General features: G+C 46.4%; 1 protein-coding gene across 2 annotated transcripts in view; it reads left to right on the top strand.

Annotated features, from left to right (window-relative positions):
• Window positions 1-26,113, top strand: part of LOC134608257 (alanine aminotransferase 2-like) — a 90,254-nt gene that overhangs the window by 13,820 nt on the left and 50,321 nt on the right. For both annotated transcript variants that reach the window (XM_063450939.1, XM_063450938.1), the window contains exon 2: window positions 15,262-15,395. In XM_063450939.1, the coding sequence (XP_063307009.1) occupies window positions 15,273-15,395 (123 nt within the window). In that variant the 5' untranslated portion in view covers window positions 15,262-15,272. The remainder of the gene's footprint in view (window positions 1-15,261; window positions 15,396-26,113) is intronic.

The raw sequence follows: 26,113 nt of genomic DNA, 5'->3' as shown, positions 1-26,113 counted from the left end.
TTAGGATTTGATGATTACAAAAAAGAGTTGGGTTTAGGATTAGAGCTAGAATTATGGCTACAATTATCATGAGGATCAGATTTAGAAGTAAAGCTAGGATTAGAGCTATAAAGTGATACACAGACACAGTATCCCCCTTTCACTCAAACATTATAGATATGTCATATGTTGGATGTATATGTAGGTGAATTAAGTTGCAATAAGACCAAATAAATGAATCTCCCCTAAATTTGATGCACATTCAGAAATTACTGCTATGCATCACTTGTATATCGTACATTGAATCTCGACAAATCTGCCCTGATAATTAAGTCAAAAGCCTGGTAATTCAATGATCTTCCAGTTACAGGGATACATACAGATTTTACACACAAAAAAAACATTAAATCCACACGGGAACCCCCCCATGTCCTATATCCCCGGATAGCCTGGACCCGATCACCCAGGTTGTCCAAATAATGCTCAGATCCATTCAGTGTAAAAGTTTTGACTGGCCTTATAGTTCACTGAGTTTCTTTCCCTGAAGAGTGCTCTCCTGGCTTGTCTGTAGGAGTAGCAGGCGGCTGTATAAATAAACCTTTTTAGAAGCAAGCCACAGACTGCAGGAGCCAAGGCCATGTCAGGACTGAGGTCAAAACAACCTGGCTGTCAGGAAATAGGCACACAATATAAAACACTCATAGGGGGAGAGGCCAAATTGACCTTCGAAGCACAGAAAAACAGCAATTGCTGAAACTACCTTCAGATGTATAGGACAGAGGAAGGGGTTACAAAACCTTAATCACATTCATCTAGACCTCTGGATGAAACTCCTGCCCTTGTGCAGCACGTTCTTTGTAGGATGTTCACTTAGGGTACAGCCAGTGTCGTGGGTCTCTGATCCTCCGCCATGGGATGAGAAACTATAGACATAGAAAAGGTTTAATGTGTCTTTGTAGACCAAGGAAATAAAGCTGGTTGTTGCTTGTTGTAACAACCACCCAGAGTATCAGAGGAGTGTTGTATGCCTTTGGAGACGTCCTTTTCCCTTGAGAGAAGCTGTGCTGCAGATTCTCCGGATGTCATCTCAGCCGAACCAGCAGTAGGTGTAGTAGAGCTCGTACAAGAGCTAGTGATTAGCTGTGAAGCAGGTTCCCTACAAGCATGAGACAAGGCTACGTTGAGGGTTGAGCAGAACTAATTTTTAATTATGCAATTATTCCCACAAGATTACCCTAAGTATACCACTAAGGTGGACTTAGTTGGGCACAGGGAAAAACAGTTTACAACCAATAAACAGTAAGTCACATAATGAAACACTCCCATTCATTACACACAATTCCTCCCCTCCACTTAGGACATAATTGAGTTAATTACTGTATCAACTCAATTATCTCCAAACTAAAAAATGACAATGTTTTCCCATTTTCAGAAATACCCCAAAATGACATCCAAACCCCATAAAACATATATTTTCTGATAGTCCATAGTTAGGGGAACAACAAGTTAACAAATCCTGCAAATCGGTTCAGGGGTTCGGGAGTTAGCTGGAATCCCATTTCTGCCCGGCCCCACATGAGGCTCCTGCCCAGAATAGTACCATGAATTTAACTGGTGTGGCCGTTCTCTTTCGTGGATTATAAAATGTTGTGCATTTGATGGTCGTGTGCCGCTTCATTCGTATATATTGTTTCTACCGAATGCAGCCTTCTTCGGATGGATTATCATAAATCTAAGTGGTCCTGGAAGTCTCAGTGGTGTTTGGGAGATCGAGTGTCCGAAATTAGTTCCAGACTCGACGACCAAATCCCACTAGATGTGTTAAAAAAACAAGATGGCCGCCGCCACGTGTTCATGCATCGACGGCCACCCAGTGAACCACTTAGAACTTTAAAGTTGTGGTTTGGTACAGAGTCAAATAAGTTAATTGACGGCACACGACTGGCTTGGGTGGTCGAACGTTCAGCAAAATGTTTGGTAAATGGACCCATTGAGTACAGTTTGTTCGTTTGAATTCGTATGCCGGTTTAGGTGAAGGGTATTGTAACAATTAGTTCAGAGCAGCAACAAAATTTTAAATCCAACAAACAGGGCATCTATTACACTTGGTTATGGAGAAAGGATATGGATTGCTTTGGCTCATCTTCTGGTCTGTACACTAGCCCAGTCGCAATGTCCAGGTTAATACTATTGGCAGCTTCCTGAAACATTACTGTGAAGGGAGTGGACTCTCTGATTCTCCAGAGCTCCCCATGTGCACACAATGATAACCTGACAGCTGCATTGACAGTGACTTCCCAGGGTTTTACATGATAGACATTGTGACCGTGTATACAAAGACAAATCCCAAAGTGATATATGGGTGTGTTAGGTCCACCGGAGGTACCCGCATTATCCCCACTGGAATGTGTGGGAGCCCAGAGGCTTGGAGAGACCAGGTCCATTCAAGCAGGACAAGTTGAAACCCTCACTTTGGAACATTGTCTTTTTTATTTTTATTCTTTATTTTTGTTGTGCATGAGAAAAAACTAAAAATGTTTAATATACAAATATATCAAACAGTTGTACATAGAAATCATCACATTTTTGTTACAATGAGATAGCCATAGTGCAGATTTAAGTAGACTTTGCCAATAGTTTAAGTCACTGTTGAGGTCTGCCTCTAGTTAAGTAATGAGCGATATACCACCAGGTTGTGGCCAACTTGATTTGGCATAGTTAGTGACACAAGAGTGACAAAGTCAGATGCTACATTGACTCATAACACAAAGTGAAAACTAAAACATTTACCTTGAAGCTTGGTGAGCCATAACTGTGTGGATAGCCGTAAAATGGGTCATTAATGCTGCTTGAGCTGATACCACAGGTTTGCCTCACCTGTGAGTCGATCAAGCTTCCTGGCCGAGGGAAGCTTGGTGACATGCAATGCCAGTCAGACATACTGGTGTGATAAGTGAGTTCTGAAAGGGTTAATGCTGTAATGGACTCAACTCCCCTCGGTTCTCGATCCCTCGGTCACCAAAATCAACGTTGATGGAGAATCATTGTCAGCAAAAAGACACGGACACCAACAAGATGCTTTGACATGATTTCTCGCTCTGTATTACTTCGAAGCTAGCATTTATACACAGTTTCTCACGTAAGCCGTGAAATTTATTGTTTCCTTGTAGTTAATAGTACATACTTGTCTGACATTAAAAGATAAGCATTTGAATAAAGACGGGACAGGAACATCCGGAGGTCAAGCAAGGTCGCACATCCTCTAGAAGGAAGACCTTGGTACAAAATACATCTGCATAGTCAGCATAACTATTTCAAACATTATTTTAAAGCATACAAAGCAAAAAGAGTTTAACTGTTTCATATCCTTTCAGTCAGCAATAATGATTATAAACCTTATCTAAGCATAAAATACATATGGACAAGAAAAGTTAACTATTTCATATTCCTACAACCCCCTCTTTGAGCAATAAAATTGCTCATATTATCGATAAAATCTTCCCAGGACAGAGAAACTTCCACATGGTATTTTCAGGGGTGCTAGTCACTCCCTGCGGGACTTTCATTTATTTCTTCACCTCGATTCCCATGTGGTAATTCCTAAGGCCCAGTTATAAAGATGGGTTGATACCCTCCAGTTGCAGAGAGGAGAATTTCCAATTGTTTCTGTTCTGCATTATGGATTAATTTCTGTATTCTCTTCCTCAATATACAAGTAAGGTGGCAGTTATATAAAATCATACACAATAAAATCAGGACTATAATAACAAGAGGATAGAAGAATGATTTCATTATCTGGGAACCAGTAAAAGCATCGTACCAATGATGGGCTAAATCATTCTGAATTTGTGAACTCACCTTAAGGAGTTCTCCTTTTAGGATATGTGTGGCTACCTGTGTGTGTTATCTTTGGGAAAAATATAGTCCCCTGTGTATGTGGGTGCCCACCAGGTTACATTTCTGGCAAAGAGATCATAAACTGGTACTGGTAACGTGTTAAATTGACAAGCTAATTTAACATCCTTTGATGATGCATGATATAATGTAAAATAGCATGAGCATGAAAAATGTGAAACATTACCAGTTAACCATTCATTGCATTTAGTGGATTGGGGTTTTAGAAGTAACCATTCATTATCTGTGAGGTTAAGCATTCCTCTAATCTTCTCTAGTTTAGGAATTATTAGTGTGTTTTCTAATGCCAATCTTTGTTGTTGCATCCATAAATACCTGATGGCACAAGTACTCTAGTTACTTAGACCTGTAGTGAATTTCATAGTTGCAACAGTTAAATTACCTAAATAGTTATACATTGATTTATCTAAATCCAATCCTATAACCTGTGATTTAACAACAGTTGGAGCCCAGTTTGCAGTAGCATGGAAACCAGTCCCTATATGCATACTGGCTGTGTTTAACTTATTCTTGAGGGTCTCCATATCTATAACTATTTAGTATACCCATAGTGGTTCCAGCACCTCCTAACAGTGTGTCATACCATTCCCTTTTCTGCCTTTTGTTTGCTGTGTTACATAATTTTACAACAGGAGTAGTGATTTTTAATGACACATGTACAGCTTGTAAGAAGGCACTAGTATTAACACATGTGGATGGAATAGGTGTGTGTGTGTGTGTCGTTGTTGACTTTTGGTTCTATGGTAGAGGATAAAGGACAGTTAACAGCTGTAATCAGAACATATTTTTTATGGTATACCAATTTTAGTTTAGATTCATTTTAGGGATTCTTATGTATACATTTTCTTAATTAACTTCATTACTTTAATCTACTATAGTATTGTATATAAAGAAAGGATCCATTTATACAGCGTGCTCATAACTCAACTATTTGTATAAAACTTCCATTAACTAATCTGAGATGATGCTGCATCAATTTAAATCTTATAGAAATTGGGGGCGGCGCCTGACTTCCGGTGTGAATGGCGGTGTCTTGCTAGAGCTCCACGCAGCCTGGTCCTACAAAAGCTACTATTAGCCGCAATTAATAACTAAAACTACTTCGGTTACTCACCTTAATACCTACAGTCGGAGGTGCGCATAGAAATATGGGCGGAGGACGTAAATCCAAGCAGGGGTCGGCTGTGGCCCCGATCTTCAAAACCCGCAGGCCGGAGGAGGAACACAAGGCCGGGGACCAAAAGGAGTATGACTCCGACTCGACGGCGAGTGACATTAGCCACCACCACAACTCCAATCCTCTCACGAGAGAAGACCTTCGAGGCTTACTGCTCGATATCAAGGCTAACATGGCCGCAGAATTCGCTAAACATCTAGCGCCCATACGAGAAGGCCTCACTGACCTCGTGCAACGCACCAGCTCCCTGGAGGACAAAATGGACGCCACCACTACCAGGGCGGACACACAAGAACAAGCCATCCAAGGGCTCAGAGATCAAATGAAACAACTTGAAGACGCACAGGAGGACCTCAACAACAGGTCACGTCGGAATAATATACGGATACGAGGTGTACCTGAGGCGATCGATATGGAGTCCCTAGCCTCTACCATTAGGGAAACGTTCTGCAGCCTGCTCCCAGAAGCGCCTCCAGCCGAACTCCTATTGGATCGAGCTCACAGGGCTCTGCGAGCCCCTACAACAGGCACAGCCCGGCCGAGAGACGTGATCGTCAGGCTGCACTACTTCCACATTAAAGAGGCCATAATGAGAGCGGCCAGGGACAATCCCCTCCAAATTGAAGGCCACCCGGTAATGTTTTTCCAGGACTTGGCCCCCAGCACTCTGAGAAAACGCAGGGAGCTAAAACCACTCACCCTGGAACTAACACGAAGACGAATAAGGTACGCTTGGGGGCACCCGTTTAAACTAACGGTACGCCGAAATAATCAAACATACACACTGCATGATGTCGCAGATGCACCCAACTTCGCAGAACGACTAGGCCTCCCTTACCCTGCGAACAACAGCGGAGAAGGATCCAACCAGGCCCAGATACCACCTACCAGGAGAGAGGAGGACATCTCCCACCGACGCCGTTTACCTCCCGACGACATGAACCCCAGCGCCCAGAACTGATTACCACCGACTAACAAGAAAATACCACTTACGAGACTTTCACAACATACCATGGACTGTATCTACTACCCTACCCAGAGACTCCTACGACCAACACGCTGAGACTTACCCAGAGAAGAAGAACCGACTGCCTCCGACGCCACCATCCTCAACATAGCAATCGGAAGATGATCCCCCATTACGGACACTTAAGTATCGTTATTTATTTGTATGACACTACCGATAATATTTGACACACATAGTTCGAATGCCTATACGTTCCCGAACACTTATACACCCATAAGTCCTCCAAATATATGGGCCAGCACCAACCAGCACCCCCTAATGAGATATCTCCATGAAAGTGTCGTACAGGGACCTAACGGGGACATGACACACCCGAGCGATATAGCTCAAGCACCCTAGCTTCTGAATCACTGTACTTATGTGACCCCCAACTTACGGGTTACCCACACTAGCGTAACTAGAATAAAATACATTCTATTTCTGCAGCACCCCTGATTGGCCTCTCCCAGACCTAAATACCCGCATGCAACTTAATTTCACTCAATATGATATAGGCACACTATATACAGATGCCAGCATAGGGCTCCATACCGAGACACACATAATTGATATGGCTACAGGGCTCACAAAGCAAGCATTGCGACCCCTAGACATATGCAAATGATCCCTAGGACGCACGCACAATCTAATATTTAAAACTAACTTATGAAATTGGAACAAAACGTAATTTCTCTCTACAGCCCATTTGAATGTCATCTCCCAGGCCTAAATACCCGCATGAAACAAAAACGGGATAGGGCCTAGAATCATTACCCGCTCTACTGCTGCTAACCTGTACACATGATGATAACATATAGGCTACTCTGTTAACCCGTAAGGCATATGGCAAGATCGGCCACCACGGCTGATGTACCCCACACAACGCAATAATGCAATAATTTTACTTGGCATGACATAGGCACGCTGCGTACAGGTGCCAGCATAGGGCTCGAACCTAAGACACGCATCATTGACGTGGAAACTGGGCTAACAAGGAGGCATAGTGACCCCTAGATGCTTGCAGAAGATCCCTAGGACGCTCATGCAATCTAATGTTAAAAATCAAAATACATTATATAAACAAAAAAAAAAAAAAAAAAAAAAAAGGATAAAAATTAAATAAATAACCAATCCTAATTAACACAAATGTCCCAGCCCACACAGATTGCACTATGGAAAGGGCGAGACTCAGGGATACTAGTGAAACCGAGTAAAACACCATACAGGAGCATAACTATATAGGGGTGCTATTGCAAACAGGTCATACCTGGAGGCCTACTATCATGAGCAGAAGGGATGCCTTAGATCTCCCAGCATATTGCCATCCAGCAGCCTAAAGCTCACAAGCGCACTGAATTCTGCTCATCCTCAACATAGCTACCACGAAAATTCTATCATTTGGAAGAAGCGCCCATATAGGTAACATAAAGGACATGTGATGAAAATATGGTTAAAATGTAATACCGATAGGAATGTGACCGTAATGAGAATATAATGGGGATGTACTAACACTGTTATGAATCCAAACTGTACTAATGATATGTGATGATGCTTAGATGTTCACTGCTTTATCTCACACAGGACTACGACTGCCTACTCAGTGACCCCCTCTCGAGGCAATATATACACACCTATGGCGACAGCAACGCTAGAAGACAACCGCACTAAAACACAACATCCCCTGGGGATGACCCACAACCCTTGACTGACGACGGAACCTGGGTACTGTAAACAACTCCACTGCCCACTCCATGGCAAAACACACAGGGGGCCTTTCCCCCTCCCCCCCCGGCTGCCCCACCCCATGGGGGGGCGGCGGGGGGGAGGGGGCGATGCCTCAGTAACCGACACCTGGCACATACAACTACACACTACTAGATAATTGCAATAACCTGACCAAAGGACCGGAACGCGACTCTGGCCACCCGCCACTATAGACCATCACACCACCCACAACCACCCTTACCCCCCAAGGAGCCGTCAGGCGACCAGTCCCACCACCTACTGGCAACGTATAAGACCAGTAGACAGGCCCCACAGGGCCCTCACAGATAGAACCCCACCCCCAGTTCTTTGTTACCCCCACCTTTCCCACCCCGCACCCCTACCACACACCTCCCCTACTAACCCATAACCAGGGCACGGGACCCCGGCCCGCTCCTCAGCTCTACCACCACTCTGGTTAATACCTACCGATGCTCAGCACGTCCAGGCGAATAGCAATACCACCTTGGACACACAGCCACCATAATGCCTCTCACACTGAAATGTGTCTCCATCAATTCCAGGGGTCTCAACGCACCCACCAAAAGACACGGCCTACTACGATGGGCGCACAGGCAACACATAGATATATTACTCCTACAGGAAACGCACTTCACGACCAAAAGATCGTTCCCACTCACCAACCGATATTATAACCGGAGCTACATGGCCCATTCCCCAGGCACAAAAACAAAGGGAGTAGCGATCTTACTTAAATCTACATGCCCCCTGACGGACATCAGGTGCACCACAGACCCACAAGGGCGATATGTCACGATAGAAGGGAAGTTGGGCGCAACCCCCTATGTCATCAGCTCAGTGTATGCCCCATCGGTACCAAATGGCACGTTCTGGAGCCACTACGCATCACACATACAAGCCTACGCAGGCAAGAGGCTGATAATAGGTGGGGATTGTAACGCCACACATATCCCGGCCATAGACAGGTCGACTCGCGAGGCAACTGCCCCACAACCTTCCAGAAACGACGTATACTTTGCACAATTCCTAGCCACACAAACACTGATAGATATATGGAGGGCACAACATCCATCTGACCGCGACTATACCTTTTACTCGAACCCACACAATACATACTCACGCATAGACCATTTCCTAATCTCCCCGAACCTGACAACCCAGATAACCCACACATCCATAGGCAATATCTCATGGTCGGATCATGCGGACATAACAATTACCATCCGCATACCAGACCTGAAAAGGCCTTGGACTTGGAGACTGAACCCTCTACTTCTCCATGATAACCAAATAAGACTCTCACTTGCTCAATCCATAAAAGAATACTTCGATACCAACGCAACCTCGGTAGCCTCCCCGATAACGCTTTGGGCGGCGCACAAGCCAGTGATAAGGGGAACCCTCATTAGCTTAGCTTCAGCCCATAAAAAAAGGAAAATGCAACAAATAACGGACACGCTAACAGACCTAAGAAGACTAGAAATGAACCACAAACACAACCCTCAGTCACAAACACTACGCGATCTAACAGCCACTAGAGATCTCCTCAAACAACTCACCCTCACAGACACGACCAAAGCAATGATGTGGCTCAAACAAAAATTCTATGAAAAGGGCAATAAAGCCGACACTATGCTTGCCCGACGACTCAAAAAACGCATAGAAGCCAAAAAAATCTCATCTATACGCACAAAGACAGGCACCATTAGCGACATACCTGATCAGATAGGAGATACATTCCAACAATACTTTAAATCACTATACAACCACTCCCCCCACCTAAACCACGAGTCCATTACATACCGGGATTTACTGGATAAATATTTACAACGCATAAAACTACCCACCTTGTCCCAAGACGCCAGACAAGCCATAGAAGCTGAAGCGACGGTAGAAGAGATGGCGACGGCATTAGGAGCCTGTAAACCTAACAAAAGCCCAGGCCCTGACGGATACACCGCCCTCTATTATAAAGAATTTAGCCCTCTGCTCCTTAAACATCTCTGCGCAGTCTTTAATGCTACCCTGAAAGGGGACCACCTCCCGCCTGACATGACAATGGCGAACATATGTTTGCTCCCCAAACCTAACAAAGACCTCACAGAACCGGATCACTATAGACCCATTTCTCTACTAAACGTAGACCTCAAAATCATGAGCAAAATGATGGCCACCAGACTCAACCCATACCTAGATATGCTAATCCACCCAGATCAGGTGGGCTTCATCCCCAACAGGCAGGCTTTAGATAACACACGCCGAAATATAGACATCATATGGTTGGCCCAACACCGCAAAATCCCCACCACAGTAATAGCCTTAGATGCCGAGAAGGCGTTTGACCGCCTTCTTTGGCCCTTCCTATATCGCACATTGGAACACATGAACTTTCCAAATTCATTCCTAGCGTTTCTACGGGCCACGTACCACTCACCACAGGGAGCCCTACTGCTCCCTAACATCTCACCACCCAGATTCCCAATCCTCAACGGTACAAGGCAAGGCTGTCCACTCTCGCCCCTCATGTTCGCGTTGTCCCTGGAACCGCTACTCCAGGCTATTCGCGACAACCCTAGTATAATGGGTGTAAATATCAGAGGTGAATCATATACGATATCCGCATACGCAGACGATATACTCCTCACGCTCACCGACCCGGATCACTCCATAGATCCATTATTAGACACCATAAACGAATACGCAGCAGTGGCAGGGTACAAACTAAACATCGCGAAATCAGAAATACTACCTATACAGATCTCAGAAACACAACTAATTGATCTAAAACGCAAATACCCGTTCCGAATATGCCCTGCGGACATCACGTACCTGGGAATCCAGCTCCCAGCCGACCTACACACCCTTTACGAGAAAAACTATACACCTCTGATACGCCAAGCACATGCCGACCTCCGAAAATGGGAGACCCTGGGAATATCGTGGCTAGGCCGAGTTACAACTATAAAAATGAACTTACTCCCCAGATTACTATATCTTTTTCAGACACTACCCATCCCCCTCCGCACAACAGACATCAAATCGTTACAAACAGCGGTTGACAAATTCATCTGGAATGGCCGTAAACCCCGGGTCCGTAGAACCACACTCTATGTCCCTAAGAAGCAAGGAGGCCTAGGACTACCAAACTTCTTCCACTATCATGCAGCAGCCCAACTGGCCCAAATTCAACAATGGCACGCACCCCCGCAAACTAAGCGGTGGGTCGACATTGAACACACTATATTTGGAAGAGACCTTCCATCCCTCTACATGTGGGTCCCCAGACCCCATAGACCACTGCCCCCCCCAACCGCCCCAACCATCACTCATTCTCTAGACCTATGGGACAAGCTACAGGATAAATTTGACCTATCCTCATTCCTCTCCCCTATGACCCCAATATGGAGGAACAAGCTATTCCCACCTGGGCTTACCCCAACACATTTTGCCAGTTTTGATCAGAGAGACATAGAGAGATTAAAACACCTATATCTACACAACAAAGTGATCCAATTCACAGAAATCAAAGACGCTGACACACTGACGACATTCGATCACTTTAGATTCATCCAATTACGGAGCTTCGCCTCCAACCCGATGATAAAACAAGCAGGCACAGCAACACTCTCCCGATTTGAAAAAGATTGCATGAAACACCCGACCAGAAAAGGACAAATCTCCGACCTATACACGACCCTAGCGACTCACTCTACCCAGGTCATTCTCCCATATATCGCGGCGTGGGAAAAGGATCTGGGACCTCCAGGAGAAAACACAGACTGGGCAGAAATATGGGAAGCTACGGCAACCATATCTATCTGTGTAACACATACGGAACAAGCATATAAGATGCTATTCCGATGGTACCTCACACCTAAGCGACTAGCAATTATACACAAAACACCAGACACTTGCTGGAAACTATGTGGTGAACAAGGAACGTTTATCCACTGTTGGTGGACTTGCCCCAAACTCAAACCCCTATGGACAAAAGTCACAAACCTACTGTCCAAGATACTGCATAAACCATACCCACTAGACCCTTGGGCGTTACTGCTATCAAAACCCCTGGAAGACCTCACAAGAGCTGAAAATAAACTTAGCGCCCGCATAGCCCTCGCAGCTAGGAGAGCAATAGCGGAACTATGGTCGACTCCCCGAATCCCATCCCCGACGATTATCACGAAAAAAATATTAGAACACATACAAATGGACAAACTCACATCCTTACTACATGACACGCCTAACCGCTTCCACAAAATTTGGGACCCATGGATTGAGGGAGACACATCTTTACCCTGGTAAATGCAATAAAACAAATAAAGGACTTAACGCCCCTGCAGCACCCCAAAGTGCACGGACAGGGAATAGCCCTATAACCAAGAGGAATACCCAGAGCATGTATACCACCGAACCTCCTCGGACTGGGGCCCCGTGCACCGCCCTGTCCCATACACGGCCAAAAAGCCCTCAGTAGGGACAAACCACCTTAAGATCAACCCACTACTCCTGACCCCACCATCTCACCTTTTGTACGACAAACATAATCATCAGCAGACCTATTGAACGCAATACGCAAACCCAGACACACCCAGACAAGAGCTACAAAAACCAAACCTACAACGGACGAAAGTACCGACTATAGCTACACAAGCCTACCACGTACTAACACGGGGAGACAAACAAGATGGTAAAACAGAACAGCCTACAAGCACGACCTCCCTATCCCCTCCCACACAACCCCCCACCTGCTATGCCACAACCACACACCTCGGTACACAACCCGACGCATAAAGATAAGCATTTGAATAAAGACGGGACAGGAACATCCGGAGGTCAAGCAAGGTCGCACATCCTCTAGAAGGAAGACATTGGTACAAAATACATCTGCCAAAGTCAGCATAACTATTTCAAACATTATTTTAAAGCATTCAAAGCAAAAAGAGTTTAACTGTTTCATATCCTTTCAGTCAGCAATAATGATTATAAACCTTATCTAAGCATAAAATACATATGGACAAGAAAAGTTAACTATTTCATATTGTAGCGAAAGCCACTTCGCCACTGTGTTTTGGAGGGGGCTGCTTGCCCGCCTCTTACCCTGTGACTACGGTCCCTGGGCGATTTGGCCCTTTATGCACGGTATTTGGGCATACTGTGGGTTATTGGGCTGCCCCAGGATTATGGGCCCTCTCATCAGCCCATACGAAACTTAAACCCCATGGCGTTTGAACTGTGTTTGTGGCATCTAAACGCTGTTTGGATATGTTGAGCGCTCAGATCCAAGCCATCTGGGGATGGGTTGAATGTGGGGGTTCTGTTTAGTATAACAGGAGTTATGTATTTTTATGTCTTTTGGTGGTTGCTGGTAACATGTGCTTAATGGAGGCTGTGTTTGTCCCTGGATATAATTAAATCAGCTTCTCCATTGTCTCCAGGATAGAGGATTCTGGGGAACTAGTTTGAGCTTCTAAAAACCATGCTTACAGAAGGTCAAATGCACATTTGTACTAACTTTTGAACCCCTGGTCCAATTCGTATGATTTTTGAGTATGTTGTTCCCCCGAATGGATTGATTGTGTATATGTATTTTTATGTGAATGTGATGTATATTTTGGGAGTTATGAATGTTGTGTAAAAACTGTATTTTCCCTACCTATGATAATTGTATTTTCCTGTGTGTACAGATAATTAGTTTACAGGTAGAGGGGAGGGCTATGTGTGGGATGTAACTATTGTGTGATTGGTTAATGTACGTTACTGTGTGTGTCCCTCCCCTTCATGGGAGCACCTAATAAAAAGGGCTGCAAGCTAGCAGCCAGAGAGTTCTATTTTTACCCTCAACTTGAGTCCTGTCTCTTATTGGGGGAATCTGCTACAAGGGATTGCTATGCTAGGCATATTCCCTTGCTATAGTCACTGAGCTCTTGTAAGAGCTTGTTCCTGCTTCGTTCTGAAGGGAGATAGCTGCAGCCTGCGGTGCTTATGGTGTCTGGTGGAGTGACTGGAGTCCTCTGGAAGCGCTAGGAGCATCCATCAACGGAGGGTACTCGGTCGGAGTACACGGAGCTCCGTTACACATATTCCTACAAGTTCTATCTCATCCGCTAAGCGGTTAGCGTAATAGGAGTTCGCCTCCTTGGATTATGAAGCTTCATTTTTTCAGATGACCATTTAAGGCTCACCTAATAAGATAATGTTTGTTCAGCTGGCTTGGTCTGTGAGGTTAAAGCAGGTGATGCAGTTAGATGACAGGCTATGCATGCCAACTAATATGCTGTGCCATTCCTAACAATGCAAGCTGTACAGTAAGCATCAAGGGAATTACAATTATACAGTCATTCCCATGACCAACGTTTGTAAAGAAAGAAAAACAACGTTAAGGATAGCGATAAAACGATAAAAATAACCAAGGTAGAACATAAATGCAGTGTGAGGGTCAGCCTGCCCTCCTCGGGGTCCAGGCTACCCAGGTCTCTAATAGAATATCTTGTTTCAGTGATCAAATCCTTTGAATCGTCCTTTTTATCTAGCTAAGGGGTAGGGGTTTTGTAGTGTAACACTTTCAGACAAGGAAGCACCGCCTGTTGGGTCGTGTTCTTCAGATCGGCTAGGCGGATAAGTAATGTTATGTTGCTGGAGAGATTGCTAATAGGGAAGTGTGGAGTTCTTCCTAGGGAGCGACCCTACCTATGGACCGGTCCCTCCGAGTTTACTGGATCCCAGTATGTTGGACTAGGTCTCTAGAGGGATATGTTCTGCCTAGGGGCCTTCTTCCTTGACTACTATCGGGCTAAGTATGTGCATGCTCCTGAGAGGGTGGCCCAGTTGCACAATGTGCTTGCTGCCACAGATCGCCAATTGTTAGCCTCGGACTGGGCTTGTCTGTTCTGGGCTTCTTGGTTTTTCGTCCTATCTTAGTCTTGGTGACAAGGGGGGTCCCGCAAAACACTGGGTGCAGTTATATAGGCAGTTATGGTTGGTAGCTCTAGGATCATGCGACCAGTCACTACAGCAGCCAGGCTCTGCCGGAACATTGTCTTTTAAGGTGACTATCTAGTAAATTCTCCTTAAATCAATCTCCCTAGAGAAGAGGTAGACACCAGTTCCAAAAGGCTGGTTCTAGGCCATCGACATGTCAAGGTGTAAACAGAAGACATTTAGCCACATAGCACATTGCAGTCAGGCCCACGCTAGATACAGGCCATTGAATAGACTTGGTAAGAGTATGAGGTACAGAATGACCTGCATTTCAAATATCTGCATTAGTGAATTAAATTACACCAATAGTGGTGCTGGTGTTAATTTGCACCAGTAAACATGTTATTACGTTGATGTTTTCAGTCTTGTTACCACTTCTCCCTGGGGATTAAAAAGGCACGGAGAACACAAGGGAACTGGGAATTATTAAGGATAATATTTCTTTTTTTCTCTGCAGTTGAGGTCAAAATGGCCTCTCCGCACAGAGTTTTGCGCTTGGAGACCCTGAGTCCATCCATCACAAATATCAACGTCCCTATCTTAGGATCGGTGACACAACGAGCGATGGACATCAAAAGGGAAATAGAGGAGGTAAGAGAGGATATAGCACAGGGGGGACAGTTATTAAACACTTATACAAAGAGACCACATCAATAATAAATTACTGGAAACAGATATCAGAACTGAGTTTTTAACAATAGAGCCCAGTTTAGGATGGGAGTCTGTGGGTTGGAGTATTACAGGATGCTAGGCTATTACTGGATGGGAGTCTGGGGGATCAAGTATTACAGGATGCTAGGCTATTACTGGATGGGAGTCTGGGGGATGAAGTATTACAGGATGCTAGGCTATTACTGGATGGGAGTCTGGGGGATGGAGTATTACAGGATGCTAGGCTATTACTGGATGGGAGTCTGTGGGATGGAGTATTACAGGATGCTAGGCTATTACTGGATGGGAGTCTGGGGGATGGAGTATTACAGGATGCTAGGCTATTACTGGATGGGAGTCTGGGGGATCAAGTATTACAGGATGCTAGGCTATTACTGGATGGGAGTCTGGGGGATGGAGTATTACAGGATGCTAGGCTATTACTGGATGGGAGTCTGGGGGATGAAGTATTACAGGATGCTAGGCTATTACTGGATGGGAGTCTGGGGGATCAAGTATTACAGGATGCTAGGCTAATACTGGATGGGAGTCTGGGGGATCAAGTATTACAGGATGCTAGGCTATTACTGGATGGGAGTCTGGGGGATGAAGTATTACAGGATGCTAGGCTATTACTGGATGGGAGTCTGGGGGATCAAGTATTACAGGATGCTAGGCTATTACTGGATGGGAGTCTGGGGGATCAAGTATTACAGGATGCTAGGCTATTACTGGATGGGAGTCTGGGGATGGAGTATTACAGGATGCTAGGCTATTACTGGATATGAGTCTGGGGGATGGAGTATTACAGGATGCTAGGCTATTACTGGATGGGAGTCTGGGGATGGAGTATTACAGGATGCTAGGCTATTACTGGATGGGAGTCTGGGGATGGAGTATTACAGGATGCTAGGCTATTACTGGATGGGAGTCTGGGGGATGGAGTATTACAGGATGCTAGGCTATTAGTGGATAGGAGTCTGGGGATGGAGTATTACAGGATGCTAGGCTATTACTGGATGGGAGTCTGTGGGATGGAGTATTACAGGATGCTAGGCTATTACTGGATGGGAGTCTGGGGATGGAGTATTACAGGATGCTAGGCTATTACTGGATGGGAGTCTGTGGGATGGAGTATTACAGGATGCTAGGCTATTACTGGATGGGAGTATGTGGGATGGAGTATTACAGGATGCTAGGCTATTACTGGATGGGAGTCTGTGGGATGGAGTATTGCAGGATGGGAGTCTGAGGGATGGAGTATTACAGGATGCTAGGCTATTACTGGATGGGAGTCTGTGGGATGGAGTATTACAGGATGCTAGGCTATTACTGGATGGGAGTCTGAGGGATGGAGTATTACAGGATGCTAGGCTATTACTGAATGGGAGTCTGGGTAGGGAGTATTACAGGATCCTAGGCTATTACTGGATGGGAGTCTGTGGGATGGAGTATTACAGGATGCTAGGCTATTAGTCTGGGGGATGGAGTATTACAGGATGCTAGGCTATAACTGGATGGGAGTCTGAGGGATGGAGTATTACAGGATGCAAGGCTATTAATGGATGGGAGTCTGTGGGATGGAGTATTACAGGATGCTAGGCTATTACTGGATAGGAGTCTGAGGGATGGAGTATTACAGGATGCTAGGCTATTACTGGATGGGAGTCTGTGGGATGGAGTATTACAGGATGCTAGGCTATTACTGGATGGGAGTCTGAGGGATGGAGTATTACAGGATGCTAGGCTATTACTGGATGGGAGTCTGAGGGACGGAGTATTACAGGACCCCAGGCTATTACTGGATAAGAGTCTGGGGGATGGAGTATTACAGGACCCTAGACTATTACTGGATGGGAGTCTGGGGATGGAGTATTACAGGATGCTAGGTTATTACTGAATGGGAGACTGGGGGATGGAGTATTACAGGATGGGAGTCTGGTGGATGGAGTATTTCAGGATGCTAGGCTATTACTGAATGGGAGTCTGGGGGATGGAGTATTACAGGATGGGAGTCTGGGGGATGGAGTATTTCAGGATGCTAGGCTATTACTGGATGGGAGTCTGGGAGATGGAGTGTTACAGGATGCTAGGCTATTACTGCATGGGAGTCTGGGGGATGGAGTATTACAGGATGCTAGGCTATTACTGAATGGGAGTATGGGGGATGGAGTATTACAGGATGCTAGGCTATTACTGGATGGGAGTCTGGGGATGGAGTATTACAGGATGCTAGGCTATTGCTGGATGGGAGTCTGGGGGATGAAGTATTACAGGATGCTAGGCTATTACTGGATGGGAGTCTGGGGACGGAGTATTACAGGATGCTAGGCTATTACTGGATGGGAGTCTGGGGATGGAGCATTACAGGATGCTAGGCTATTACTGGATGGGAGTCTGTGGGATGGAGTATTACAGGATGCTAGGCTATTACTGAATGGGAGTCTGGGGACGGAGTATTACAGGATGCTAAGCTATTACTGGATGGTAGTCTGAGGGATGGAGTATTACAGGATGCTAGGCTATTACTGGATGGGAGTCTGGGGATGGAGTATTACAGGATGCTAGGCTATTACTGGATGGGAGTCTGGGGATGGAGTATTACAGGATGCTAGGCTATTACTGGATGGGAGTCTGGGGATTGAGTATTACAGGATGCTAGGCTATTACTGAATGGGAGTCTGTGGGATGGAATATTACAGGATGCTAGGCTATTACTGAATGGGAGCCTGTGGGATGGAGTATTACAGGATGCTAGGCTATTACTGGATGGGAGTCTGGGGAATGGAGTATTACAGGATGCTAGGCTATTACTGAATGGGAGTCTGTGGGATGGAGTATTACAGGATGCTAGGCTATTACTGAATGGGAGCCTTTGGGATGGAGTATTACAGGATGCTAGGCTATTACTGGATGGGAGTCTGGGGAATGGAGTATTACAGGACGCTAGGCTATTACTGGATGGGAGTCTGGGGATGGAGTATTACAGGATGCTAGGCTATTACTGGATGGGAGTCTGGGGATGGAGTATTACAGGATGCTAGGCTATTAGTGGATGGGAGTCTGGGGGATGGAGTATTACAGGATGGGAGTCTGGGGGATGGAGTATTACAGGATGCTAGACTGGATGGGAGTCTGGGGGATGGAGTATTACAGGATGCTAGGCTATTACTGAATGTGAGTCTGGGGGATGGAGTATTACAGGATGCTAGGCTATTACTGGATGGGAGTCTGGGGGATGGAGTATTACAGGATGCTAGACTATTACTGGATGGGAGTCTGGGGGATGGAGTATTACAGGATGGGAGTCTGGGGGATGGAGTATTACAGGATGCTAGGTTATTACTGAATGGGAGTATGGGGGATGGAGTATTACAGGACCCAGGCTATTACTGGATGGGATTCTGGGGGATGGAGTATTACAGGATGCTAGGCTATTACTGGATGGGGTCTGGGGATGGAGTATTACAGGATGCTAGGTTATCACTGAATGGGAGTCTGGGGGATGGAGTATTACAGGATGGGAGTCTGGGGGATGGAGTATTACAGGATGCTAGGCTATTACTGAATGGGAGTCTGGGAGATGGAGTATTACAGGATGCTAGACTATTACTGGATGGGTGTCTGGGAGATGGAGTGTTACAGGATGCTAGGCTATTACTGCATGGGAGTCTGGGGGACGGAATATTACAGGATGCTAGGCTATTACTGAATGGGAGTATGGGGGATGGAGTATTACAGGATGCTAGGCTATTACTGGATGGGAGTCTGGGGATGGAGTATTACAGGATGCTAGGCTATTACTGGATGGGAGTCTGGGGGATGAAGTATTACAGTATGCTAGGCTATTACTGGATGGGAGTCTGGGGACGGAGTATTACAGGATGCTAGGCTATTACTGGATGGGAGTCTGGGGATGGAGCATTACAGGATGCTAGGCTATTACTGGATGGGAGTCTGGGGGATGGAGTATTACAGGATGCTAGGCTATTACTGAATGGGAGTCTGGGGACGGAGTATTACAGGATGCTAAGCTATTACTGGATGGGAGTCGAGGGATGGAGTATTACAGGATGCTAGGCTATTACTGGATGGGAGTCTGGGGGATGGAGTATTACAGGATGCTAGGCTATTACTGAATGGGAGTCTGTGGGAGTCTGTGGGAGTATTACAGGATGCTAGGCTATTACTGAATGGGAGCCTGTGGGATGGAGTATTACAGGATGCTAGGCTATTACTGAATGGGAGCCTGTGGGATGGAGTATTACAGGACGCTAGGCTATTACTGGATGGGAGTCTGGGGATGGAGTATTACAGGATGCTAGGCTATTACTGGATGGGAGTCTGGGGGATGGAGTATTACAGGATGCTAGGCTATTACTGAATGTGAGTCTGTGGGATGGAGTATTGCAGGATGGGAGTCTGGGGGATGAAGTATTGCAGGATGCTAGGCTAATACTGGATGGGAGTCTGGGGGATGGAGTATTACAGGACCCTAAGCTATTACTGGATGGGAGTCAGTGGGATGGAGTATTGCAGGATGGGAGTCTGGGGGATGGAGTATTACAGGATGCTAGGCTATTACTGCATGGGAGTCTGGGGGATGGAGTATTACAGGATGGTAGTCTGGGGGATGGAGTAATACAGGATGCTAGGCTATTACTGGATGGGAGTCTGTGGGATGGAGTATTGCAGGACCCTAAGCTATTACTGGATTGGAGTCAGTGGGATGGAGTATTGCAGGATGGTAGTCTGGGGGATGGAGTATTACAGGATGCTAGGCTATTACTGGATGTGAGTCTGGGGGATGGAGTATTACAGGATGCTAGGCTATTACTGCATGGGAGTCTGGGGGATGGAGTATTTCAGGATGCTAGGCTATTATTGGATGGGAGTCTGGGGATGGAGTATTACAGGATACTAGGCTATTACTGGATGGGAGTCTGGGGATGGAGTATTACAGGATGCTAGGTTATTACTGAATGGGAGTCTGGGGGATGGAGTATTACAGGATGGGAGTCTGGGGGATGGAGTATTACAGGATGGGAGTCTGGGGGATGGAGTAATACAGGATGCTAGGCTATTACTGGATGGGAGTCTGTGGGATGGAGTATTGCAGGATGGGAGTCTGGGGGATGAAGTATTGCGGGATGCTAGGCTAATACTGGATGGGAGTCTGGGGGATGGAGTATTACAGGACCCTAAGCTATTACTGGATGGGAGTCTGGGGAAGGGAGTATTACAGGATGCTAGGCTATTACTGAATGTGAGTCTGTGGGATGGAGTATTGCAGGATGCTAGGCTAATACTGGATGGGAGTCTGGGGGATGGAGTATTACAGGATATTAGGCTATTACTGGATGGGAGTCTGGGGATGGAGTATTACAGGATGCTAGGCTAATACTGGATGGGAGTCTGGGGGATGGAGTATTACAGGACCCTAAGCTATTACTGGATTGGAGTCAGTGGGATGGAGTATTGCAGGATGGGAGTCTGGGGGATGGAGTATTACAGGATGCTAGGCTATTACTGGATGTGAGTCTGGGGGATGGAGTATTACAGGATGCTAGGCTATTACTGCATGGGAGTCTGGGGGATGGAGTATTACAGGATGCTAGGCTATTATTGGATGGGAGTCTGGGGATGGAGTATTACAGGATACTAGGCTATTACTGGATGGGAGTCTGGGGATGGAGTATTACAGGATGCTAGGTTATTACTGAATGGGAGTCTGGGGGATGGAGTATTACAGGATGGGAGTCTGGGGGATGGAGTATTACAGGATGGGAGTCTGGGGGATGGAGTAATACAGGATGCTAGGCTATTACTGGATGGGAGTCTGTGGGATGGAGTATTGCAGGATGGGAGTCTGGGGGATGAAGTATTGCAGGATGCTAGGCTAATACTGGATGGGAGTCTGGGGGATGGAGTATTACAGGACCCTAAGCTATTACTGGATGGGAGTCTGGGGGATGGAGTATTACAGGATGCTAGGCTACTACTGAATGTGAGTCTGCGGGATGGAGTATTACAGGATGCTAGGCTATTACTGGATGGGAGTCTGGGGATGGAGTATTACAGGATGCTAGGCTATTACTGGATGGGAGTCTGGGGATGGAGTATTACAGGATGCTAGGCTATTACTGAATGGGAGTATGGGGGATGGAGTATTACAGGATGCTAGGCTATTACTGGATGGGAGTCTGGGGGATGGAATATTACACGATGCTAGGCTATTACTGGATGGGAGTCTGGGGGATGGAGTATTACAGGATGGGAGTCTGGGGGATCAAGTATTACAGGATGCTAGGCTATTACTGGATGGGAGTCTGTGGGATGGAGTATTACAGGATGCTAGGCTATTACTGGATGGGAGTCTGAGGGATGGAGTATTACAGGATGCTAGGCTATTACTGGATGGGAGTCTGTGGGATAGAGTATTACAGGATGCTAGGCTATTACTGGATGGGAGTCAGTGGGATGGAGTATTGCAGGATGGGAGTCTGGGGGATGGAGTATTACAGGATGCTAGGCTATTACTGGATGTGAGTCTGGGGGATGGAGTATTACAGGATGCTAGGCTATTACTGCATGGGAGTCTGGGGGATGGAGTATTACAGGATGCTAGGCTATTATTGGATGGGAGTCTGGGGATGGAGAATTACAGGATACTAGGCTATTACTGGATGGGAGTCTGGGGATGGAGTATTACAGGATGCTAGGTTATTACTGAATGGGAGTCTGGGGGATGGAGTATTACAGGATGGGAGTCTGGGGGATGGAGTATTACAGGATGCTAGGCTATTACTGAATGGGAGTCTGGGGGATGGAGTATTACAGGATGCTAGACTTTTACTGGATGGGAGTCTGGGAGATGGAGTATTACAGGATGCTAGGTTATTACTGAATGGGAGTCTGGGGGATGGAGTATTACAGGATGGGAGTCTGGGGGATGGAGTATTACAGGATGCTAGGCTATTACTGAATGGGAGTCTGGGGGATGGAGTAGTAGAGGATGCTAGACTATTACTGGATGGGAGTCTGGGAGATGGAGTATTACAGGATGCTAGGCTATTACTGCATGGGAGTCTGGGGGACAGAATATTACAGGATGCTAGGCTATTACTGAATGGGAGTATGGGGGATGGAGTATTACAGGATGCTAGGCTATTACTGGATGGGAGTCTGGGGATGGAGTATTACAGGATGCTAGGCTATTACTGGATGGGAGTCTGGGGGATGAAGTATTACAGGATGCTAGGCTATTACTGGATGGGAGTCTGGGGACGCAGTATTACAGGATGCTAGGCTATTACTGGATGGGAGTCTGGGGATGGAGCATTACAGGATGCTAGGCTATTACTGGATGGGAGTCTGTGGGATGGAGTATTACAGGATGCTAGGCTATTACTGAATGGGAGTCTGGGGACGGAGTATTACAGGATGCTAAGCTATTACTCGATGGTAGTCTGAAGGATGGAATATTACAGGATGCTAGGCTATTACCCGATGGGAGTCTGGGGGATGGAGTATTACAGGATGCTAGGCTATTACTGGATGGGAGTCTGGGGATGGAGTATTACAGGATGCTAGGCTATTACTGGATGGGAGTCTGGGGATGGAGTATTACAGGATGCTAGGCTATTACTGGATGGGAGTCTGGGGAATGGAGTATTACAGGATGCTAGGCTATTACTGGATGGGAGTCTGGGGATGGAGTATTACAGGATGCTAGGCTATTACTGAATGGGAGTCTGTGGGATGGAGTATTACAGGATGCTAGGCTATTACTGAATGGGAGCCTGTGGGCTGGAGTATTACAGGATGCTAGGCTATTACTGGATGGGAGTCTGGGGGATGGAGTATTACAGGACGCTAGGCTATTACTGGATGGGAGTCTGGGGATGGAGTATTACAGGATGCTAGGCTATTACTGGATGGGAGTCTGGGGGATGGAGTATTACAGGATGCTAGGCTATTACTGGATGGGAGTCTGGGGATGGAGTATTACAGGATGCTAGGCTATTAGTCTAGGGGATGGAGTATTACAGGATGCTAGGCTATTAGTGGATGGGAGTCTGGGGGATGGAGTATTACAGGATGGGAGTCTGGGGGATGGAGTATTACAGGATGCTAGACTGGATGGGAGTCTGGGGGATGGAGTATTACAGGATGCTATGCTAATACTGGATGGGAGTCTGGGGATGGAGTATTACAGGATGCTAGGCTATTACTGGATGGGAGTCTGGGGATGGAGTATTACAGGATGCTAGGCTATTACTGGATGGGAGTCTGGGGATGGAGTATTACAGGATGCTAGGCTATTACTGGATGGGAGTCTGGGGGATGGAGTATTACTGGATGGGAGTCTGGGGGATGGAGTATTACAGGATGCTAGACTATTACTCGATGGTAGTCTGGGGGATGGAGAATTACAGGATGCTAGGCTATTACTGGATGGGAGTCTGTGGGATGGAGTATTACTGGATGCTAGGCTATTACTGGATGGGAGTCTGAGGGATGGAGTATTACAGGATGCTAGGTTATTACTGAATGGGAGTCTGGGGGATGGAGTATTACAGGATGGGAGTCTGGGGGATGGAGTATTACAGGATGCTAGGCTATTACTGAATGGGAGTCTGGGGGATGGAGTATTACAGGATGCTAGACTTTTACTGGATGGGAGTCTGGGAGATGGAGTATTACAGGATGCTAGGTTATTACTGAATGGGAGTCTGGGGGATGGAGTATTACAGGATGGGAGTCTGGGGGATGGAGTATTACAGGATGCTAGGCTATTACTGAATGGGAGTCTGGGGGATGGAGTAGTAGAGGATGCTAGACTATTACTGGATGGGAGTCTGGGAGATGGAGTATTACAGGATGCTAGGCTATTACTGCATGGGAGTCTGGGGGACAGAATATTACAGGATGCTAGGCTATTACTGAATGGGAGTATGGGGGATGGAGTATTACAGAATGCTAGGCTATTACTGGATGGGAGTCTGGGGATGGAGTATTACAGGATGCTAGGCTATTACTGGATGGGAGTCTGGGGGATGAAGTATTACAGGATGCTAGGCTATTACTGGATGGGAGTCTGGGGACGCAGTATTACAGGATGCTAGGCTATTACTGGATGGGAGTCTGGGGATGGAGCATTACAGGATGCTAGGCTATTACTGGATGGGAGTCTGTGGGATGGAGTATTACAGGATGCTAGGCTATTACTGAATGGGAGTCTGGGGACGGAGTATTACAGGATGCTAAGCTATTACTCGATGGTAGTCTGAAGGATGGAATATTACAGGATGCTAGGCTATTACCCGATGGGAGTCTGGGGGATGGAGTATTACAGGATGCTAGGCTATTACTGGATGGGAGTCTGGGGATGGAGTATTACAGGATGCTAGGCTATTACTGGATGGGAGTCTGGGGATGGAGTATTACAGGATGCTAGGCTATTACTGGATGGGAGTCTGGGGATGGAGTATTACAGGATGCTAGGCTATTACTGGATGGGAGTCTGGGGATGGAGTATTACAGGATGCTAGGCTATTACTGAATGGGAGTCTGTGGGATGGAGTATTACAGGATGCTAGGCTATTACTGAATGGGAGCCTGTGGGCTGGAGTATTACAGGATGCTAGGCTATTACTGAATGGGAGTCTGGGGACGGAGTATTACAGGATGCTAAGCTATTACTCGATGGTAGTCTGAAGGATGGAATATTACAGGATGCTAGGCTATTACCCGATGGGAGTCTGGGGGATGGAGTATTACAGGATGCTAGGCTATTACTGGATGGGAGTCTGGGGATGGAGTATTACAGGATGCTAGGCTATTACTGGATGGGAGTCTGGGGATGGAGTATTACAGGATGCTAGGCTATTACTGGATGGGAGTCTGGGGATGGAGTATTACAGGATGCTAGGCTATTACTGGATGGGAGTCTGGGGATGGAGTATTACAGGATGCTAGGCTATTACTGAATGGGAGTCTGTGGGATGGAGTATTACAGGATGCTAGGCTATTACTGAATGGGAGCCTGTGGGCTGGAGTATTACAGGATGCTAGGCTATTACTGGATGGGAGTCTGGGGGATGGAGTATTACAGGACGCTAGGCTATTACTGGATGGGAGTCTGGGGATGGAGTATTACAGGATGCTAGGCTATTACTGGATGGGAGTCTGGGGGATGGAGTATTACAGGATGCTAGGCTATTACTGGATGGGAGTCTGGGGATGGAGTATTACAGGATGCTAGGCTATTAGTCTAGGGGATGGAGTATTACAGGATGCTAGGCTATTAGTGGATGGGAGTCTGGGGGATGGAGTATTACAGGATGGGAGTCTGGGGGATGGAGTATTACAGGATGCTAGACTGGATGGGAGTCTGGGGGATGGAGTATTACAGGATGCTATGCTAATACTGGATGGGAGTCTGGGGATGGAGTATTACAGGATGCTAAGCTATTACTGGATGGGAGTCTGGGGATGGAGTATTACAGGATGCTAGGCTATTACTGGATGGGAGTCTGGGGATGGAGTATTACAGGATGCTAGGCTATTACTGGATGGGAGTCTGGGGGATGGAGTATTACTGGATGGGAGTCTGGGGGATGGAGTATTACAGGATGCTAGACTATTACTCGATG

Source organism: Pelobates fuscus, chromosome 4, assembly GCF_036172605.1.
Source record: "Pelobates fuscus isolate aPelFus1 chromosome 4, aPelFus1.pri, whole genome shotgun sequence".
In the NCBI taxonomy this organism is placed as follows: Eukaryota; Metazoa; Chordata; class Amphibia; order Anura; family Pelobatidae; genus Pelobates; species Pelobates fuscus.
Note: the sequence above shows the minus strand (reverse complement) of the source record. Positions and strands in the feature narration are given on the sequence as shown.